We start from the raw sequence: 16,515 nt of genomic DNA on the forward strand, positions 1-16,515 counted from the left end.
TCTGTGAGTGTGTGCACACACACTGTTGCTTGGAGTCCTATTCCAATGGCATTTGGAGGACAACACAAGAGTAGCAGAGAATCCTCAGAAGTGGGAAATCTGGCAGCGCTAATGCAGAGACGTTTTATATTCAGGCGTATTTATTTAGTTCATTAAATTTATATAGCGCTTGATTGTAGAAAATCTTGATTGTAGAAGTGGTTGACAGAAAGAATGAAACAGCAAGGTCATTAACAAAGCAATTAAAACATTCAAAAAATTAGAAAGCAGCAATGAACTAACAAACATGTCTGGGTATGCTTGTCTGAACAAAAATGTTTTTAGCAGGCGCTGAAAAGAGTACAGGGAAGGCGTCTGCCTAATGTCAATAGGCAAGGAGTTCCAAAGTTGTAGGTGCTGCCACCCTAAAAGATCAAGTTACTATAAATGTGGAACAGATATTATGTGCCGCCTGTAACAGTGCCATTTCGTCAGATCAAAGTGGTCAAGAGGTCACATATGGGGTAAGGCAACCTCGAAGGTAGACTGGTGCCAAGTTATTAAGGGCTTCATTTGTATAGTAATTGTAACACATTGAACCTGGCCTGGTAGCAAATCGACAAACAATGCAGGTCTCTGAGCACACCTGTTATATGCTGGCCCAGTCTCACTGTCAGTATTATGCTGCAGTATTCAGCTTCACACAAGAGATGTCATGAACTCAAATAAAACTATGTTTGGAATAAGAAATTTTTAAAAAGTCAAGGGATGCACGAACATCAGTACAACGGAGCTCAGCCGTCCCACTTCCCAGTACACAGACTATATTGGAACCAGGAAGTCAGTTCTTAGAGAAATAGTAATCTTTGGTATCACAGATCCCATTCATCACTCAGAGACGAAAGTGTTAGTAACTTCCCAGGCACGTGGTCAGCTTTGTTAGCTAGTTTCTTCCTGCTTCTGGGAGGCCACAGGGCTGGAGAAGTGGGGCAACTGAGACAGGATGGAGAAAAGCTCTTCTCTCTTGCCTTGAGAGGCACAGAATTGCCTTCTAGGGCAGTTGCAGGAGCTCCCAGTGTTTACAGAGGTGGCCTGCGTGAGCTGCTCTCTTGATTGGAGGACTTTGCTGTCACTCTGTGTTGGAGTGGGGAGGGTCAGGCATGGTTCACTCTTGTTATATGTCAGGAGACAGAGATCATGTGTGAAGAGGGTGACTTCAAGAGCTTAGAACATCCTTCCCTGGGGCCTCCTTGAAGTCAGGATGTGGCTGGCTTCTCATTGCAGTGACAAATCTAGGCAGCAGATTTCTGTAAGTTGAACAATGTTGTTCCTGAATGTTTATCGTCTTGTAGTATTTGGAGGAATCTTGGGGCGCTTCCAGATGAGGGTGTCATGTTGCAAATGAGCCATTCAGATCCAGTTTCTTGGTACATTCTCTTCCATACACTGTTTGGGTATTTGTTGCTGCACATTCTGGTGGGCAGAGATTGATGGAATATATTTGTGCTATTCTGGACCTGCACACAGGTTTTTCTGTACCTGAGCACATGCAGGTTGTTTTTTTAAAAAAAAATAATCACCAGAAGCACACAAGCAAATGTCAGCAGCTGTTAATTATCACATTTCACAAAAGGCCAAATGGAGGGCTGTGCTTTTGTCAGGGAGCAATATCCATTTCCATTTGAGTTTTTAAAAAATAATACTGAGGTCCTGCACAAGAGTGATTTCAGGTGACAAGAAGAAGTGGAGTTGAGTGTCATCAGCATATCAATAGCACCTCACTGCAAATCCCCTGTTGATGGTATCAAGCAGCTTTGTAAAGATAATAAAAAGCTGGGGGGGGGGGAGATACTGTGGGACCCTCAAAGCACAAATGCAACTGAGTTAAGTGGGAAACTACCACGTTATCTTCTGAAACTGCCTCTGCAGATAGGAGCAGAACCTCCATGTCTCGTGAGTCCCCTATTCCCAATTACAGGTTTGGTCCAGCAATACACTGTGGTCAGTGATATCAAAAGATATCAAGAGTTTTAGGAGGGTCAAGAGAGTCACAGAGGTCATTTATCAGGGCAACCAGGGTGTTTTCAGTACCCAAACTGAGCTTACACCCAGCTTGAAATGGATCTAGATATTCAGTGCCCTCCCAAGATGCCTGCAGCTGAGTTTCTCCAAGTCCCTGCCCCAAGGGAGTATCTGGACAGTAATTGGCCATATTTCTTGGGTCCGAAGTGGATTTCTTAATATGTGGCTGCTCAGCCACCTCTTTCAAGGCAGCTAGGACTACCCACTCTCTGAAAGAGGGGTTGCTCATCTCTCAGACCAACTAGCCCAAGGATCAGCAATTTTTTTTCAGCAGGGGGCCGGTCCTCTGTCCCTCAGACCTTGTGGGGGGTGGTGGACTATATTTTGGGGGGGGGGAAATGAACGAATTCCTATGCCCCACAAATAACCCAGAGATGCATTTTAAATAAAAGGACACATTCTACTCATGTAAAAACACGCTGATTCCCAGACAGTCAGCGGGCCGGATTTAGCCAATGCCACTCATCCCCTGGCTAGCGGTCAATAGCCAAGACGGGATCAAGGGTGTGGTCAGCCACACCTTTGCCAGATTCTTTATCCACATCCTCAGGCACTTTCAGTTGAAACTGATCCCATAAAGAGACTAGACACCTTCATAGGAGCAGCATCCAAGTTGGTCAGGTTCACAGTGAATACGAACCACTTTAAGACACAAATGTTTCGCGTTGCTTTCCTTCAAACAGAGCTAAGACTGCTCTGTTTTCAGTCTTTCCTAGCTTGGAGCTGTCCAGAAGTTTTGGAGTACAGCTCACATCAAGCCCAGCCAGCACAGCTGTAAAAGAAAAACATCTGGAAGGCACCAGAATATTATTATTATTATTATTATTATTATTATTATTATTATTATTTTATTTTGCTATAATCCTGGCACCACCACCCTCATAAAAACACTTGACAGTTCATGACTCTATACTGGAAGGGATCCCTTCAACTTTGAAACATTGGGGAACCTCTTGAGGACTAGAGTAGTGTGGAGACTGCAGTGACTGTGTTTGAGGAGGGGAAGAGAGATGGGTGGCCTGATCAGGTTCTAGGGTTCTAGAAGACCCCAGACTGCTCACTAGATGCCCTCACTTTTTACAGCAGTAACATAATACAACTTCTGCATGATACTTGAATTTCAGAACTGCACAAGTATTTGGAGGGGGGAGTGCAAATCTCCCCTCTCCACAGAACATCACACTTTGTGTCCAACCCCCATTGGAAGGTAGGTTGGAGGAGGTTTCCTGGTCCTCCCTGAACAGGTGGTTCTTCTTCTTCTTCTTCTTCTTCTTCTTCTTCTTCTTCTTCTTCTTCTTCTTCTTCCTACCCATCTGACTGGGTTGCCCCAGTCACTTTGGCTGGCTTCTAACATATATAAAAACATAATAAAACATTACACATTAAAATATGATGGACTCTGCCTTTCTCTGTCCCATGGTGGTCCCCACGGACCACCTGAATGGGTAGTCTGAGACACTCCCTCTGTGTCCCTTGTTAAAAGTTTTCGCAATGCCTGCAGTGGCCCTCTGAGATGTTGGCTGTTTTCTGTGTAAACACAAGCTGGCTGTGTTATCAGTGGGTTTGGGAGGCGTCGATTTGTCCAGCTGCTGCTGTGGCCATTCAAGGGGCAGGAAGTCATGGGGCGGCCCAGCTCCAGCAGGCAAATTCTGGTAATTCTCCTTCACCTCTTCATGTCTGACCTTCCCGCTAGCTACACTGTGCTTGGGCCTCTCAGCCGTTTTGTTGCACTGCCCCTCAAACTTGCTGTTATCCTGCTCTATGAACACTTGCAGAAAAGCAGGGATTTCAACAGTCAGCTGTTTTTCTCAGGGATGAGGAACATGTGCCCCCTCCCCAGAAATGGTTGCACTGCAATTCCCATCATCCATGAGCCATGCTAGCTGCTGGGATTTGAAGTCCAGCACCTGGGGGCTTCAGTTGTTCCCCATCCCTGCTGGACACCCATATAATTCTATTTCTATTTATTACAAAATTGCATTGCTTAATTTAATAAATGTTTCTAAACTATACAAATACCACCACTCAGAAAAATGTCCCAAAACTAGAGAAAACTAAAACTGGGCAATCTGCAAAACAGAGAACTTTGAGTCAGAGTTCAAGACAGCTTGAGTAAACATAAAGTTTTAAAAGAATTGTTTAAAGGTCATTCCTGTCTGCTTCTCACAAATTATCCAAGGGGAGGGCATTCGAGGGGTTGCAATGGCTTAACAGACCTGCTTCCATGTTGTCACCATCTGCTGGTCATGAGATGACCAGGAAAGCATCCTAAGAGGATCGCATAGATATGGGCTTTGGGGGTATTGGTAAATTTCCTTCCCCATACTTTCAGGGTTGAGATTTTTAAATGCTATAGATCAGGACTGGCTAATCTATGGCCCTTCCAGATGTTGGACTACAACTCCCATTCTTCCTGACCCTTGGCCACCCTGACTGCAGCTGAAAGAGGACCACAGACACACTCCACACCTGCTCTAGGTCTTTGGCCTGGGTCTTCCTGACACCCCAAGCTAAAGTGGCTGCCTCATACTTTGCCCTGCCCATCTAGGCTAGCATCCTGTTTCCTGCAGTAGCCAAAGAGATGCCTTCAGCCCACAAGCAGGACATAAAAGCAACAACTTCTTTCCTGGTGCAGGGGAGGGAGTGGGAGTGCTGCTCCCCAGCAACTGGTATTTAGGCACAGTTGCATATAGCCATTATGACGGATGACTACTAACTAACGATAAGACTTCTCCTCCTCTTCCTCTGTGAATTTGTTCCTCTTTTCCATAGCACTGATTTGGGACTTTCAGAATATTCTGAATTGAGGTTTTATTTTAGGGATGGTGGGAACCCTGCCCTGATTGAGCTCTTCTTTAGGATGTTGATTTGACTTACATTTAGTAAACAAAACTTGTAATTTAATTTTACATTTGTAGATAGACGGACAGACACTTCAAATGTGTTTTCAATAGCCAAAAGTAGTTAAGCCGAAACATTTGATTGTGGTGGGGAGATCAGTAAAGGGCACAGTGTGGTTTATATTCAAATGAAACGAGAGCAATTCTTGGAAACTGATTTTATGGGAATACTTACTTGTAAATGTCTCAAGAGATGTCAGCTCAACAGTTTGAACTTCCCTTTTATATTAAATTTGGATTTGAAGGGAATTTTAGCCTGCTTGAAGAACTGAGTGGAATAATATCTGCCCTTCCTATGGAGAGTCACCTGAAAAAGTTAGTTGCAACTTTGACTTTAAGCTGCGGCCTGCCACTGTGCTGCTGCACTCAGCCAATTCATTCTCTTGCTGGTTAACTTTATGAAGCAAGGCATTTCTAAAGGTAAAGTTTGCACGGAGAAATGCAGCAGTGGGGAAATCTCTGCCCCACTTTATTCAGGTTTGGTGCTGTGGAGGAGGGCATTGGCAGGGAAGCCTAACTTTGAATTGTTGGTGGAAATTGTCAGAATTGGGACTTCTCCACCCTTCCCAGAATGCTGCTGTCTGTCACCCAGAAGGCGTCCATGGTCTCTAGAAAACAATGCAGCAGAGAACTCTAGCTAGCCCCTCTGTGATTTCATAGCTCTTTTACTGTGTTCATCCTCTCCTCCCCTCAACCCAGCTAAACTTGTTCTCCTGGGATAGAAGGGGCTTTGCTGAATCCCACCCACTCATCCAGCCTGCCAAAAAGCGTTGTGCTGCCCTCAGCAAAACCCAGCCGGCTCACAGATCTCTTGCCAGGCGCAGCTTGTTGGCCCAGTCTTTGAATCTTAGAGAGAATCCCGTAGGAGAAGCAACTGCTGAGCTGGAGGGAGATTCTGTCTAGCGTTTTGCTTTGCTTGGATGGGTCCCTTTGCTGATGCAGCTCTCTGTGCTATCTGTAAGCCTGCTTCAAGCTTAGTCAACGCTTCAGGGCACAGTGGCGAGAGGCAAAGTGTGTGTGTGAGAGAGAGAGAAGCAGAGAAGCCTGGCCTGTGTCTTGTACCTCAGTTCCTGGCTTCCACAGTTGCATAACCTTTGCCAAGCTGGATCCTTTGGAATAAAACTCCCGTCTTCTGGCCATGGGGGCTGAGGCTACAACTTAGGAGTTGTAGTCCTAAACATCTGGAAGGCTATGGGTTGGTGAAGGCTGCCAGAGAGAGAGGGGGCGGGGAGGACATGACATCTTGCCTGTGAGAACCAGCTGACAAACTAGGCATTCTTTGTGCCTCGGAGCTCCTGGGAATGCTGACACCTAGTTGTGGGCCAGGGCCTCTCTGTTGCACAGAAGAGGCTGGGCCAGCTGTTCCTTCTCAGCCCAGCCTGACCTTCCTGCTGACAGAGCCCCAGGACTTCCTACAATGTTTACCTTAGGGGTGCCCCAACTTTTTTCAAAAGGGCCAGATTTGATGAAATGAACATGTTTGAGGGCCGACCAAAACTGTTGACCCTGTTGCCACAGGGGCCGGATTAAACCTACCGACGGGCCACATTAGGCCCCCCAAACTGATTTTGGACATGCCTGCTTTAGGTCCCGGCAGGTGGCAGATTCCTGCTTCTTGGGGATAAGGAAGAACAGCTTGAAGGACAGAGGGTGATGTGACTGGAAAAAGGGAAGAGAGGAGCTGGGCACAGCCTGGTTGGTGTCTTCTCCCGCCCCCGCTTGGTGGGATGCTCTACCCAGGGAGGCCCGCCTGACTCCGTCATGCTCAGTTTATAGTCCCTAAATTTAGATACTTTTGTCCCCAGGTTCTGGCTCATAACATTGGACTGTTTTGAAATTTAATTTCTATTATAATTTTTATTTATGATTTTCAGTTGTATACAATTCAACAATAGCTTAACAGTAGTTCTAATATTTCAAACCTCGACTTACTTCCTCCTCTTTCTGCGATTCCTTAAATTTATTTTCATCATTCCCTGCATATTTTATCTTAATTTATTCTTTTATACATCTACTTTTATATACATTTTTTGAAACTGCCAGTTATTACAATAATCCTGCCAATGTCTTTATCTGTTTACAGTTTGCTTGTAAATATACAACAAACAATTTCCATTCCTTTATGAAAAGTTTATTATCTTGATTTTTATTATCTTGAAATTAGATTTCTGACCTTTTCATACATATTGATGGATGGGCACTTTTTGGTATTTGTGTATTTGGATTGAGTGTTTCTTACACTATTCGTATTTTATGAATTGCATGTTGCTCTGAGGCATCTTTTGTGAAAAGTGATGAATAACTCCATTAATAGATTGATGTTGTAGCTCCCTGGGGTTGGACAGAGCCAGCAGGATCTGCCCCCTGCTCAAATGGCTGCCCAGCCTCTGTCTCAGAGAGAGATCCTCACCGTCCCTCCAGGTCTTCACTGATGAGCCACACTTTTAATTCCAGAGTTTCTCTGAATGTGTTCCTACTTCTTCTGCCCATAAGATCTATAAAGGCCCAGTGGTATCCCCACAGGCAGAGTGCCCTGATACTCTGGCCAGCTGCTTCTTAGCATGGCCGGTTATCCAGGGACAGTCTCTCTTCCAGTCCTCTTCACCTTTTGTCACACATTCAAGGGGTGACTCAGTTGCAAGAGAGCAGGTCACCCGAGGGGATATTGGGAGCTCCTTTGGCCTCCTTCTCTTTCCTCTCATTTGCCTATGATGAGTAATTAGTGGTGGAGACAAGGCAAGACAGACTCTTGCTGTCCCTTTGCCCCTTTTGTATCACACCTATGCCACCTGTGGGGCTCAAGGCCATTAGTCATCCTTGGGGGACGGGTACCTGCCAAAGCTCTCAGCTGGGAAGTCTTTGGGAAGAGGCTTCAGTGTCTGAATGTCCTCCCAGGTGTTCTTTTGATCCCTCACTGTACCTGTGAGATGCTCACCCACACAGCCTCACCAGTGAGACCAATTATCGTTGAATCTTTCTCACACTCACCTGTGTGGGAATGTTTTCCTTGTTCAGTTCATAGGAACACCAGTGATCAAAGTGTCACCTTTCAGGTTCTCAACCAGATTTAAGCATTTTCTCCTGGCTAGGGCTGGCTGGCAGGTTTGAGATGAGGCTTGTATTGTGGGAGAGCCAGGTGGAATGGGAAGAGTGTCACAAGGCGGATTGATGGAAGTATGCAGGCACTCAGGTGATTGAAGCATGGGGTGTTTGTGTAGCACTGCCTGTTTCAGTAGGCAGCTTCCAAACTTGAATGCAGTGGGGGGGGGGGAGAGATAAACAGTGTAATCTGAAGGTGGCTGTGTTCTCTATTTGAAGTGCACCAGAGAGTCAAGTTTAAAGATGGAGAAGCTTTGGGGGGGGGGACATGCCAGCAAACTCAGGGTGCTCACGTGGCCACAGACTTCCCCGCTATGCTGAGATGTAGTTTTATTTAAATGGCAGCAATTGTTTCTAAATTTGCATCTGTACATTTAAACTAGCGTATGCACATTTTATGCAGATCTGTGTCCTCTTTCTTTGGGGTGATGCATTTACTTTCCTGTCTGTTTTGGTGACCCATAAGTGGACCACCCCTCTGTTATCCTTTAATTCAGTGGTTTCCAAAGTAAGCAGTACCACTCCCTGGGGGGCATTGAGATTACCTAGGGGGACACCAAGAGGCAACGGAATGACAGGGGCCCCCTGTCTATCAGACTTTGGAAAGCTGGTATCACCGGATCAAGTTCATCAATTTTGTTGACTTAATTAAACCAGCAGTTTAATTAGATTTTGAATAAGTGTGCAATTGTTACTGTTCTGAAAGTCACTGTGTTATTACCTTCCTTAGTGGATCATGCAAACAGCTTTTCTTAATACTGCTTTTTATAGGGTAAGGTAGTGGGCACTGGGGATGAGTTTGTGGAACCAAGGGCGGCAGCCTGAAAAGGTTTGGAAATCACTGCTTTAGTTTATTAAAGAGGAATTTACATTCCTGCATTGTGGTCCCTTCCAACTCTACAGTTCCATGATTCTATGAATTTCCAAACTCCCATAGCCTCTCAGCTATCAAAGGAGCAGCAGAGGCTCTTCCTTTCTCAGCCACAGTCCACAGAGCTGCAGGGAGATGGCTGTTGCCCATGGCTGGCTGGGAACAAACTGTGTGGCTCTTTGAGCCACGTGTGGGCTGCTCCGGGTTCCCTTGGCAGGGCCGGAGCACCAGCCGCCCTCACCTACGCCAGGCCTGTGTTGCCACCCAGGAGGCAGAGCAGGGCTGGGAGAACTTTTCAGCCTTTTAGTGAAGCAGGAGCAGGAACGGGCTGGAACTTGTCCAGTGGCAAACAATCAGGCACAGGCTTGCTTGAAACACACAGAACAGGCTGTGCTGCAGAGCTGGAGTCGTGCAACAGGGAAGGTCACCCAAGGTCAGCTGGGTTGGGCTTCGCAATCCAGCACCGAGGCTGTTTCCCAGACTCTGCAGGCAAGCTCCCAGGGAGAGTCCCTGTGATGGGTGCCACACCCAGGTGCTCTGCCCTTCCCTCCCTTCTGCTGAAGCTACACAGACCCTGCCAGCCTCCCCAGCCCTTCCTCTAGGCATCCAGAGCATGGTAACTCTGGCTTACGCTCCAAAATGAGAGGTCCTGGGGCTGAAAGCTGTGCCCTGGAGGCCTCAGTTGTGTGCCAGTTCAAATGGAGTTGGGTGCCAGTGCCCCACAAGGAGTTGGGCCAAGAATGGCAATGGGTGACTCACAGGTCCCCCCCCCAACTCAATAGGGTCCTATCCTGCACTGCAGCTGAATCATCCAGCAGTTTCAGGTACCCTCAGGCAGAGGTGAGTCATTTCCTGTTAGCAAGAGCCCTGACTGGAAGCCACCTGCAGGAGGGTCTTTCCCCCAGAGTCAGGTACCACCTCTTTGCTCTGAAGTGGAAGGGGAAAGGAGCACAGACAGAGTCCTCCCAGGCGTGGAGGTGGAGGGGAATTTCGAGCAGCAGCCATCTCTGCCTTGGGGAGTCATTCCTCTTCTGTCCCTCACCCCCCCCATATAAAACTCCATCATACATGCAAGAGGGAACCAGTAAGCCAGTTGTGGAGATTTTGGCATGTGCCACACAACAGCTCTGGGAATGTTGCCTTGCCCAAGGCTGTTGTGGAGACGACGACACCACGAGTGCCACAAGGAACCATAGAACTGTAGAGTTGGAAGGGACTCTGAGCATCATCTATTTCAATCCTCTGCAGTGCAGGAATATGCAGCTGTCCCATATGGGGATCAAACCTGCAACCTTGCCATTACTGTGTTAGCACAGAGATGGACATGAGAGAAAAGTAACTGCAAAACCTGTAGTGGGTAGAAAAGACTGGGAGCAAATAACTCCTTTTGATGATCTGAAAAGGCTGGGCTCCTGTATTCTGCCTTACTGCTCGGGTGGATTATTGAAACTCATTCACCTTTTCTGTATTTGTGTGTGGCCAATTCCCTGAGCAAAATGCTGCTCTTGGGCATTCTGCAATACTGAATGTTGTTTGCAACACTCAAATGCCTTTTTGGAGTGTTCTGACCTGTTATGTCTACCTTGAGCTTTGTTGAATGAACTTTATTACGGTCACAGACCAGGATAGCCTTGAGCTTTGTTTTGACAAATGAAGTTGCAGTAGAGACATGCTTGATAAGTTGTTGAAATGTGGCAGCGCTTTTGTTCTCTGCTTGCTGAGGGGGCAGGACTGCTTGGGACATTGGGGTTCAACCTGCCACTCATAGGCCATCTCTCTTTTCTTATCTCCTTCCCCCCAGGCTCCCCCCTCCGGCTCTTGACCCGCTTTGAAGAGCCTGGAATCACCAACTACACCACGATGATGCTGAGCCCAGATGGGGGCACCTTGTACGCAGGTGCCCGTGAGAGGCTCCTTGCCCTCAACACCACCTCCTTCTCTCCTGGGCCACAGCACCAAAAAGTAAGTGCAGGGTGCCCACTGGCCACTTTAGAGCCCCCTAGTTCAGATGTGCAGTGGAAATATACAGGAAGGACATCACTGGCTGATGGACTGGCTGGTTGTTTCTGTTGTACCTCTCAGTCTGATGGGACCAGCAAGCCCCTACTCATCCTGGAAGCAGTTTGGGCCTCAGTCAAGGAGCCAGTCCTCAACACTGGCAGCAGAGGCTGCCTCTCCTTCCCCCTCTGAGGGTTCCTAGCCTGGGAGGGTTCCAAACCATTGCCACACACAACTTCACTCTTTGGGTTCAGGCACAGAAACTGGCAACCTGAGGATCTTGGAGCCTGTGGTCTTTCTAAAAGCAAGCTGTTTCAGCCTTTGATTGAGGAGGACAGTTTGGAAGTGCTGGTCAGCACCCCATGGCCTTCCAGGTGCCAAAGGAGGTCTGGGCAGCTGCTGCTGCTGCCGCTCCTTCCCTTGGCCCTGCCCCATGCCAGTTACTCTAGATGCCAGGGCCCTGCTCTTGGCATAATATTTGGGCCACTTTAGGGGAATGCTGGGGTTTTCCATTTAATGCATCTGCAGCCCTGGCACTGGACATCACTGGGCTGGCCCCCCTTGCAGCGGGTGAGCTGTCTTTTGGGGCAGGAGACTGCCGCAGCTGAGATTCACTGAGAGGCCCCAGAAAGTACCAGTGGGGAAATCAAGGAAGATTGGGAAATCAAGGGTCCATTGGGAATGGGGCAAGAGGGGCACTGCTGGGGCTCACAGCCTGCGAAGAATGGCTCTGAAATGCCATTCTAGAAACCGCCCTAGAGGGAGGCAAGGGGAGTGCCTGGACTGAGCCTCCTGGTCACCGCCTCTCTTCCTGTCTTGCAGTTGCTGTGGGGGGCTGAGGAGGAGAAGAAGCGTCAGTGTGTCTTCAAGGGCAAAGACCCCCAGGTGAGTGCCCTACCAGACGTGGGTCTGCCATTCCTATGCCAGGGGGGCCCCTTCTGCCCCTTGGATTGGGCTGTGACCTGCTCAAGGCATCCCCTCCATTGCTGGGGGGCATTCTGAGTTAGGCGGAGCTCAAAGCTTTCCTCTTCTGTCCCTTGCAGAGAGACTGTCACAATTACATCAAGATCTTGCTGCAGCTGAACAGTACCCACCTGTACACCTGTGGGACCAGCGCCTTCAGCCCCACCTGCACCTACATTGTGAGTAAGCTTGTGGGGGGGGAGGCACACCTTGCTGCCAGTATGGGACCCCTCACCTTGGAGAATCAGAACTATCAGGTTGGGCCGACCAGCTCAGCTTTCACCAGCCTGCTGCTCTCTAGGTATTTCGAACTACAACTCCCAGCAGCCCAGCCAGTGCGGCAGTTCCCCCATCAACCCCTGTGTCACATGCAAGCTGGGGCTGATGAGGGTGGTAGTCCAGAGCACATGGAGGGCACCAGGTTGGCAGAAGCTGATCTCTCTCAAGAGACTCTTCCATGCACCCTTCATTAGGATCAAGCAAATGCCCTTTGGAGATGTTTGTCCTGCCAGGAGTTTCCACCACCTCCCTGGGCAGCCTGGCCCAGTCCTGTATGGACCTTCTTGCACTGGATCAAGCCCCATGGATCAAGCCTCCAGCTGCCAGTTGTGGGCAGACCCTGGCTGGAGTCCTGTTTTCTGGGAAGGAGCCATTGCTGTTTACTGCTGTAGTGTTGAAAACACACCTCAGTGCTCTCACAGGCCCAAGACCCTGGCAGGATTTGCACCTGGAGGCTGTGCAAGGGTCTTCTTGAAGACCCTAGAGTTAGAGTCTACATGTTCGGGGAGCCCCAGCCCCTACTATTTGGGGTTAGTGGGAAGGGTTAGGCTAGGTCTTGTCTCCTGGCCTATTTGAGCCCCCCCACCTTTTTTAAAAACAGAAATCAAAAGTTTTTGCCTCAACACCACCCCCAAATACGTAATTCCTGGCATCTTCCTCACTGCACCATCCTCCCCTTTAGAACATTCCAGAATTCAGTCTGAAGCGAGAGGCCTCTGGGAAGCTGTTGCTGGAGGACGGGAAAGGACGTTGCCCCTTTGATCCTGCATACAGGTCCACGGCCATCATGGTTGGTAAGGAGATCCTGGGTTATAGCCAGTGGCTGCCTCACTTCATTCCATGGAACCAAGGAGGGAAGGGGCTGGGACACCCCCAGGACTGGAAGAGTCATAGAATCATAGACGGGGAGGACCCAAAGGGTCAACTAGTCTGGTCCCCTGCAATGCAGCAGGGAGAGGGGAGCCAGCCAAGTCTTTCTAAAGCATTGAAGAAGAGGAGACTATCCCTGGGTATCTGGTAAAGGGCTCTGAGGGTCTCCCTGATGGGGATGCTTTCTGGCAGATGGAGAACTGTATGCGGGGACTGTGAGCAACTTCCAAGGCAACGAGCCAACCATCCTGCGGAGTCACGGCAGTCGCCCGGCCATCAAGACCGAGAACTCGCTCAACTGGCTGCAAGGTGTGTGGGGTAGCATAAGAACATGAGAAGAGCCTTCTAGATCAGGCCCATCTAGTCAATCATCCAACCAGAGGCCCCAAAGGGAAACCCTGCAAGCAGGATCTGAGCAGAATAGCCCTCTCCCCTCCTGCGGTTTCCAGCAGCTGGTATTCAGAAGCATGGCTGCCTCTGACTGTGGATGCAGAGCCGAGCCTTTTGGCTAGTAGGCATCCATAGTCCTCTCCTTCGTGGAGATGGGTGAGCAGGGAAGCTCTGCTGCTCAGTGAGATGACTGGGGAGCATGTTTATTGCCTCAAATGGCTCGGACATCAAGACCTTCACTGGCCCTTCCCATGGTCTTGGGGGCAGGAGTGAATTCACAAGAGCCTTATTCAAGCCAAGGTGTTCTTCCACCAGTTAGACTCTCTGCAGCTCTGGTTTGGACTCGCCATTGGGATGGGGGGCTCCAAGCCTCTTCCTTGGATCCAGATCCATGGGATGAGGGAGCAACTGCAGAAAGGGCTGCCTCTGCCATCAGGAGGGCTGCAGCTCAGCAGCAGAGCACCTGCCTTGCATGCGGAAAGTCCCAGGTTCAGTCCCCAGGTAGGGGTCGGAGAGACTCCTGCCTGAAACCCTGGAGAGCTGCTGCCAGCCAGTGTAGGTAATGCTGAGCAAGATGGACCAATGGTCTGTCTCTGTATAAGGCAGCTTCCTATGTTCCTATGTGCCACAGATCCCTTCTTTGTGGGCTCGGCCTACCTGCGAGAGAGCCACCCGCCCAGCAGCCCCCAGGGGGACGACGACAAGATCTACTTCTTCTTCAGCGAAAGTGGCAAGGAGTTTGACTTCTTTGAAGACACTGTTGTGTCACGCATGGCCCGCGTGTGCAAGGTGAGGAGGGCTTCATCTGTTTGGGGACCGGGATGTTTTTCCCCCCTTTCCCTTTTTGCTCTTTGCAAAAGTTTGGAGAAGGTGGAAACCTCCCTTTCTGCTGAGCCAGGGCCAGCCCAAGACATTTTGCTGCCTGAGCCAGAGCAGTAAATGGTCCTCCCTGCCCGCTTAAGTCAAGGTTCATTGTGCCCAAGGCTGGCCAAGTTATTTTGGTGCCTGAGGCAGGAGATTCTACAAGCGCGTCTCCCTGGGAGAAGAATGGTCATAAACTAGTAAACTAGCAATATGCTGCTGCCCTTGATGGTTCTCTGGGCCTGCAGCGTCCCCTGGTGCCCATCTCTTGCTCTCTCATGCCTTCTCTTGGCACCAGCAGGAACAGCAAGGGGGAGCTGGGAGGAGCTCCCAGCTGGGTTCAGCGTGGAAGGAGAGCTTAAAAAAATTAAAAAGCCACCTTTCTGTCCCAGGTGGAGAACTCGATTTTTATGTACAACAGGTTTCAACCAGTTCCTCTCAAAGTTTTATTGAAGCATTTTTTATTTATTGGATTTAAATCCCACCTCTTTCTCCCTGGAGCTCAAGGTGGCTTACATGCTTCTTCTCCTCTTCATTTAATCCCCACAACCACCCTGTAAGGTAGGCTAGGCTGAGAGATGGTGATGGGCCCAAGGTTACCCAGTAAGCTTTGTGGCCAAGTGGGGATTTTGAACCCTGGTCTCCCGACACTCTAACCCAGGAGTCAACAAACTTTTTCAGCAGGGGGCCAGTCCACTGTCCCTCAGACCATGTGGGAGGGCCAGACTATATATTTTTTAAAAAAATTTACGAATTCCTGTGCCCCACAAATAACCCAGAGATGCATTTTAAATAAAAGCACACATTCTACTCATGTAAAACTACGCTGATTCCCAGAGTGTCTGCAGGCCGGATTTAGAAGACGATTGGGCCGAATCCGGCCCCTGGGCCTTAGTTTGCCTACCCATGTTCTAACCACTACACCATCCTTTACTGCAAGTGTAATCCCAGACTGTCTTGCAAATAAAAGTGAATCCAGTTACACCCTCAAAGGACTCAAAACAAGGCAGGTGTTTCCAAATAGGCTGCCAGGGGAAATTCTTCTGGGCATCCTGGGGCCCTGCTCTGTAACGTGATACAACTTGGGACCAAAGTGGATGTGAGCATCTGGGATGCAGGATCTTGCCTCCTCCCATTGGGTGGGTGGGTGGGTGGGGAGGGGAGGAAAGTACAATTTGCATCTAGCTACATCTCCTTTGGCCCCAAGTCTAACCGTCTTCCACCAAGCCTGTCTCAAGCCCAAAATTAAAAGCCCATTAGATGTCCTTCCTGCCACACTGTGGCTTTTCTAGGCCCAGCTCTTGCAACTTGGCATGACAGCACCACCCCTCACCGTTCCCTCCCTTCCTTTCTCTCCTTGCCAGGGCGACGTTGGGGGTGAGCGGGTTCTCCAGAGGCGGTGGACAACCTTCCTGAAGGCCCAGCTGCTGTGCTCACATCCCGAGGACGGCTTCCCCTTCAACGTGCTGCAGGACATGTTTGTGCTCACTCCAGGCGAGAGCTTGGCAGAGACTGTCTTCTACGGGGTCTTCACCTCTCAGTGGTGAGCAGTGAGAGGAGGCTGCCTCTCTGGGCTGCCAGGTTCCCTTGGTAGAGGGCGCTTGGTGCATGCCCCATTACTTCTGCATGCCTGTGGGTGTTTGACTGCCCCATTTATATATTTATTGTCAATTAATTTTTATTCATTTTTCAAATGTGTAACACATCAGTGCCAAACTAAAACTAATACATTTCCCCCCCAAAAAAACTGGCTTTGCACTCTCTCAGATATTTCCACTTCTTACCCTTTTACATGCTGCTTATTTTACAGATTTATCTCTAATTAACACCTATTTTTCTTTAGCAAATTCCTCATCCCTCAGCTGTGCATTTACCAGCTCCTGCATATAGATCAAACAAAATTATATCAAATGACAAGTGAGGTTATAGTCGTTTAAAGCTGTCATTCTTCTTTCTTGACTGTCCCATCCTTGACCCTCCTTCTCCTTCCTCCTCTCTCCCAGGGACAGGAAGGGCGCTGGGGGCGCTGCAGTCTGTGCCTTCTCCATGGCGGATGTGGAGGAAGCCTTCAGTGGGCTGTACAAGGAAGTCAACCGGGAGACCCAACAGTGGTACACGGACACCCACCCTGTGCCGGAGCCCCGGCCTGGAGCGGTATGTCCATCACCCAGCAGCCAGCTCCATGGGCTTGGGGGCGGGAAGGCCTTGGGACTGATGCTGGTG

At 49.1% G+C, this 16,515-nt stretch overlaps 1 protein-coding gene across 5 annotated transcripts in view; it reads left to right on the forward strand.

Moving 5' to 3' along the window:
- Positions 1-16,515, forward strand: part of SEMA4B (semaphorin 4B) — a 35,331-nt gene that overhangs the window by 13,595 nt on the left and 5,221 nt on the right. For all 5 annotated transcript variants that reach the window (XM_081840594.1, XM_081840593.1, XM_081840596.1 and 2 more), the window contains 8 exons: positions 10,733-10,893; positions 11,752-11,814; positions 11,973-12,071; positions 12,854-12,965; positions 13,234-13,350; positions 14,063-14,220; positions 15,657-15,835; positions 16,296-16,446. In XM_081840594.1, the coding sequence (XP_081696720.1) occupies positions 10,733-10,893; positions 11,752-11,814; positions 11,973-12,071; positions 12,854-12,965; positions 13,234-13,350; positions 14,063-14,220; positions 15,657-15,835; positions 16,296-16,446 (1,040 nt within the window). The remainder of the gene's footprint in view (positions 1-10,732; positions 10,894-11,751; positions 11,815-11,972; positions 12,072-12,853; positions 12,966-13,233; positions 13,351-14,062; positions 14,221-15,656; positions 15,836-16,295; positions 16,447-16,515) is intronic.

Source organism: Podarcis erhardii (genome assembly GCF_964252035.2).
Source record: "Podarcis erhardii genome assembly, chromosome: 14".
NCBI lineage: Eukaryota > Metazoa > Chordata > Lepidosauria > Squamata > Lacertidae > Podarcis > Podarcis erhardii.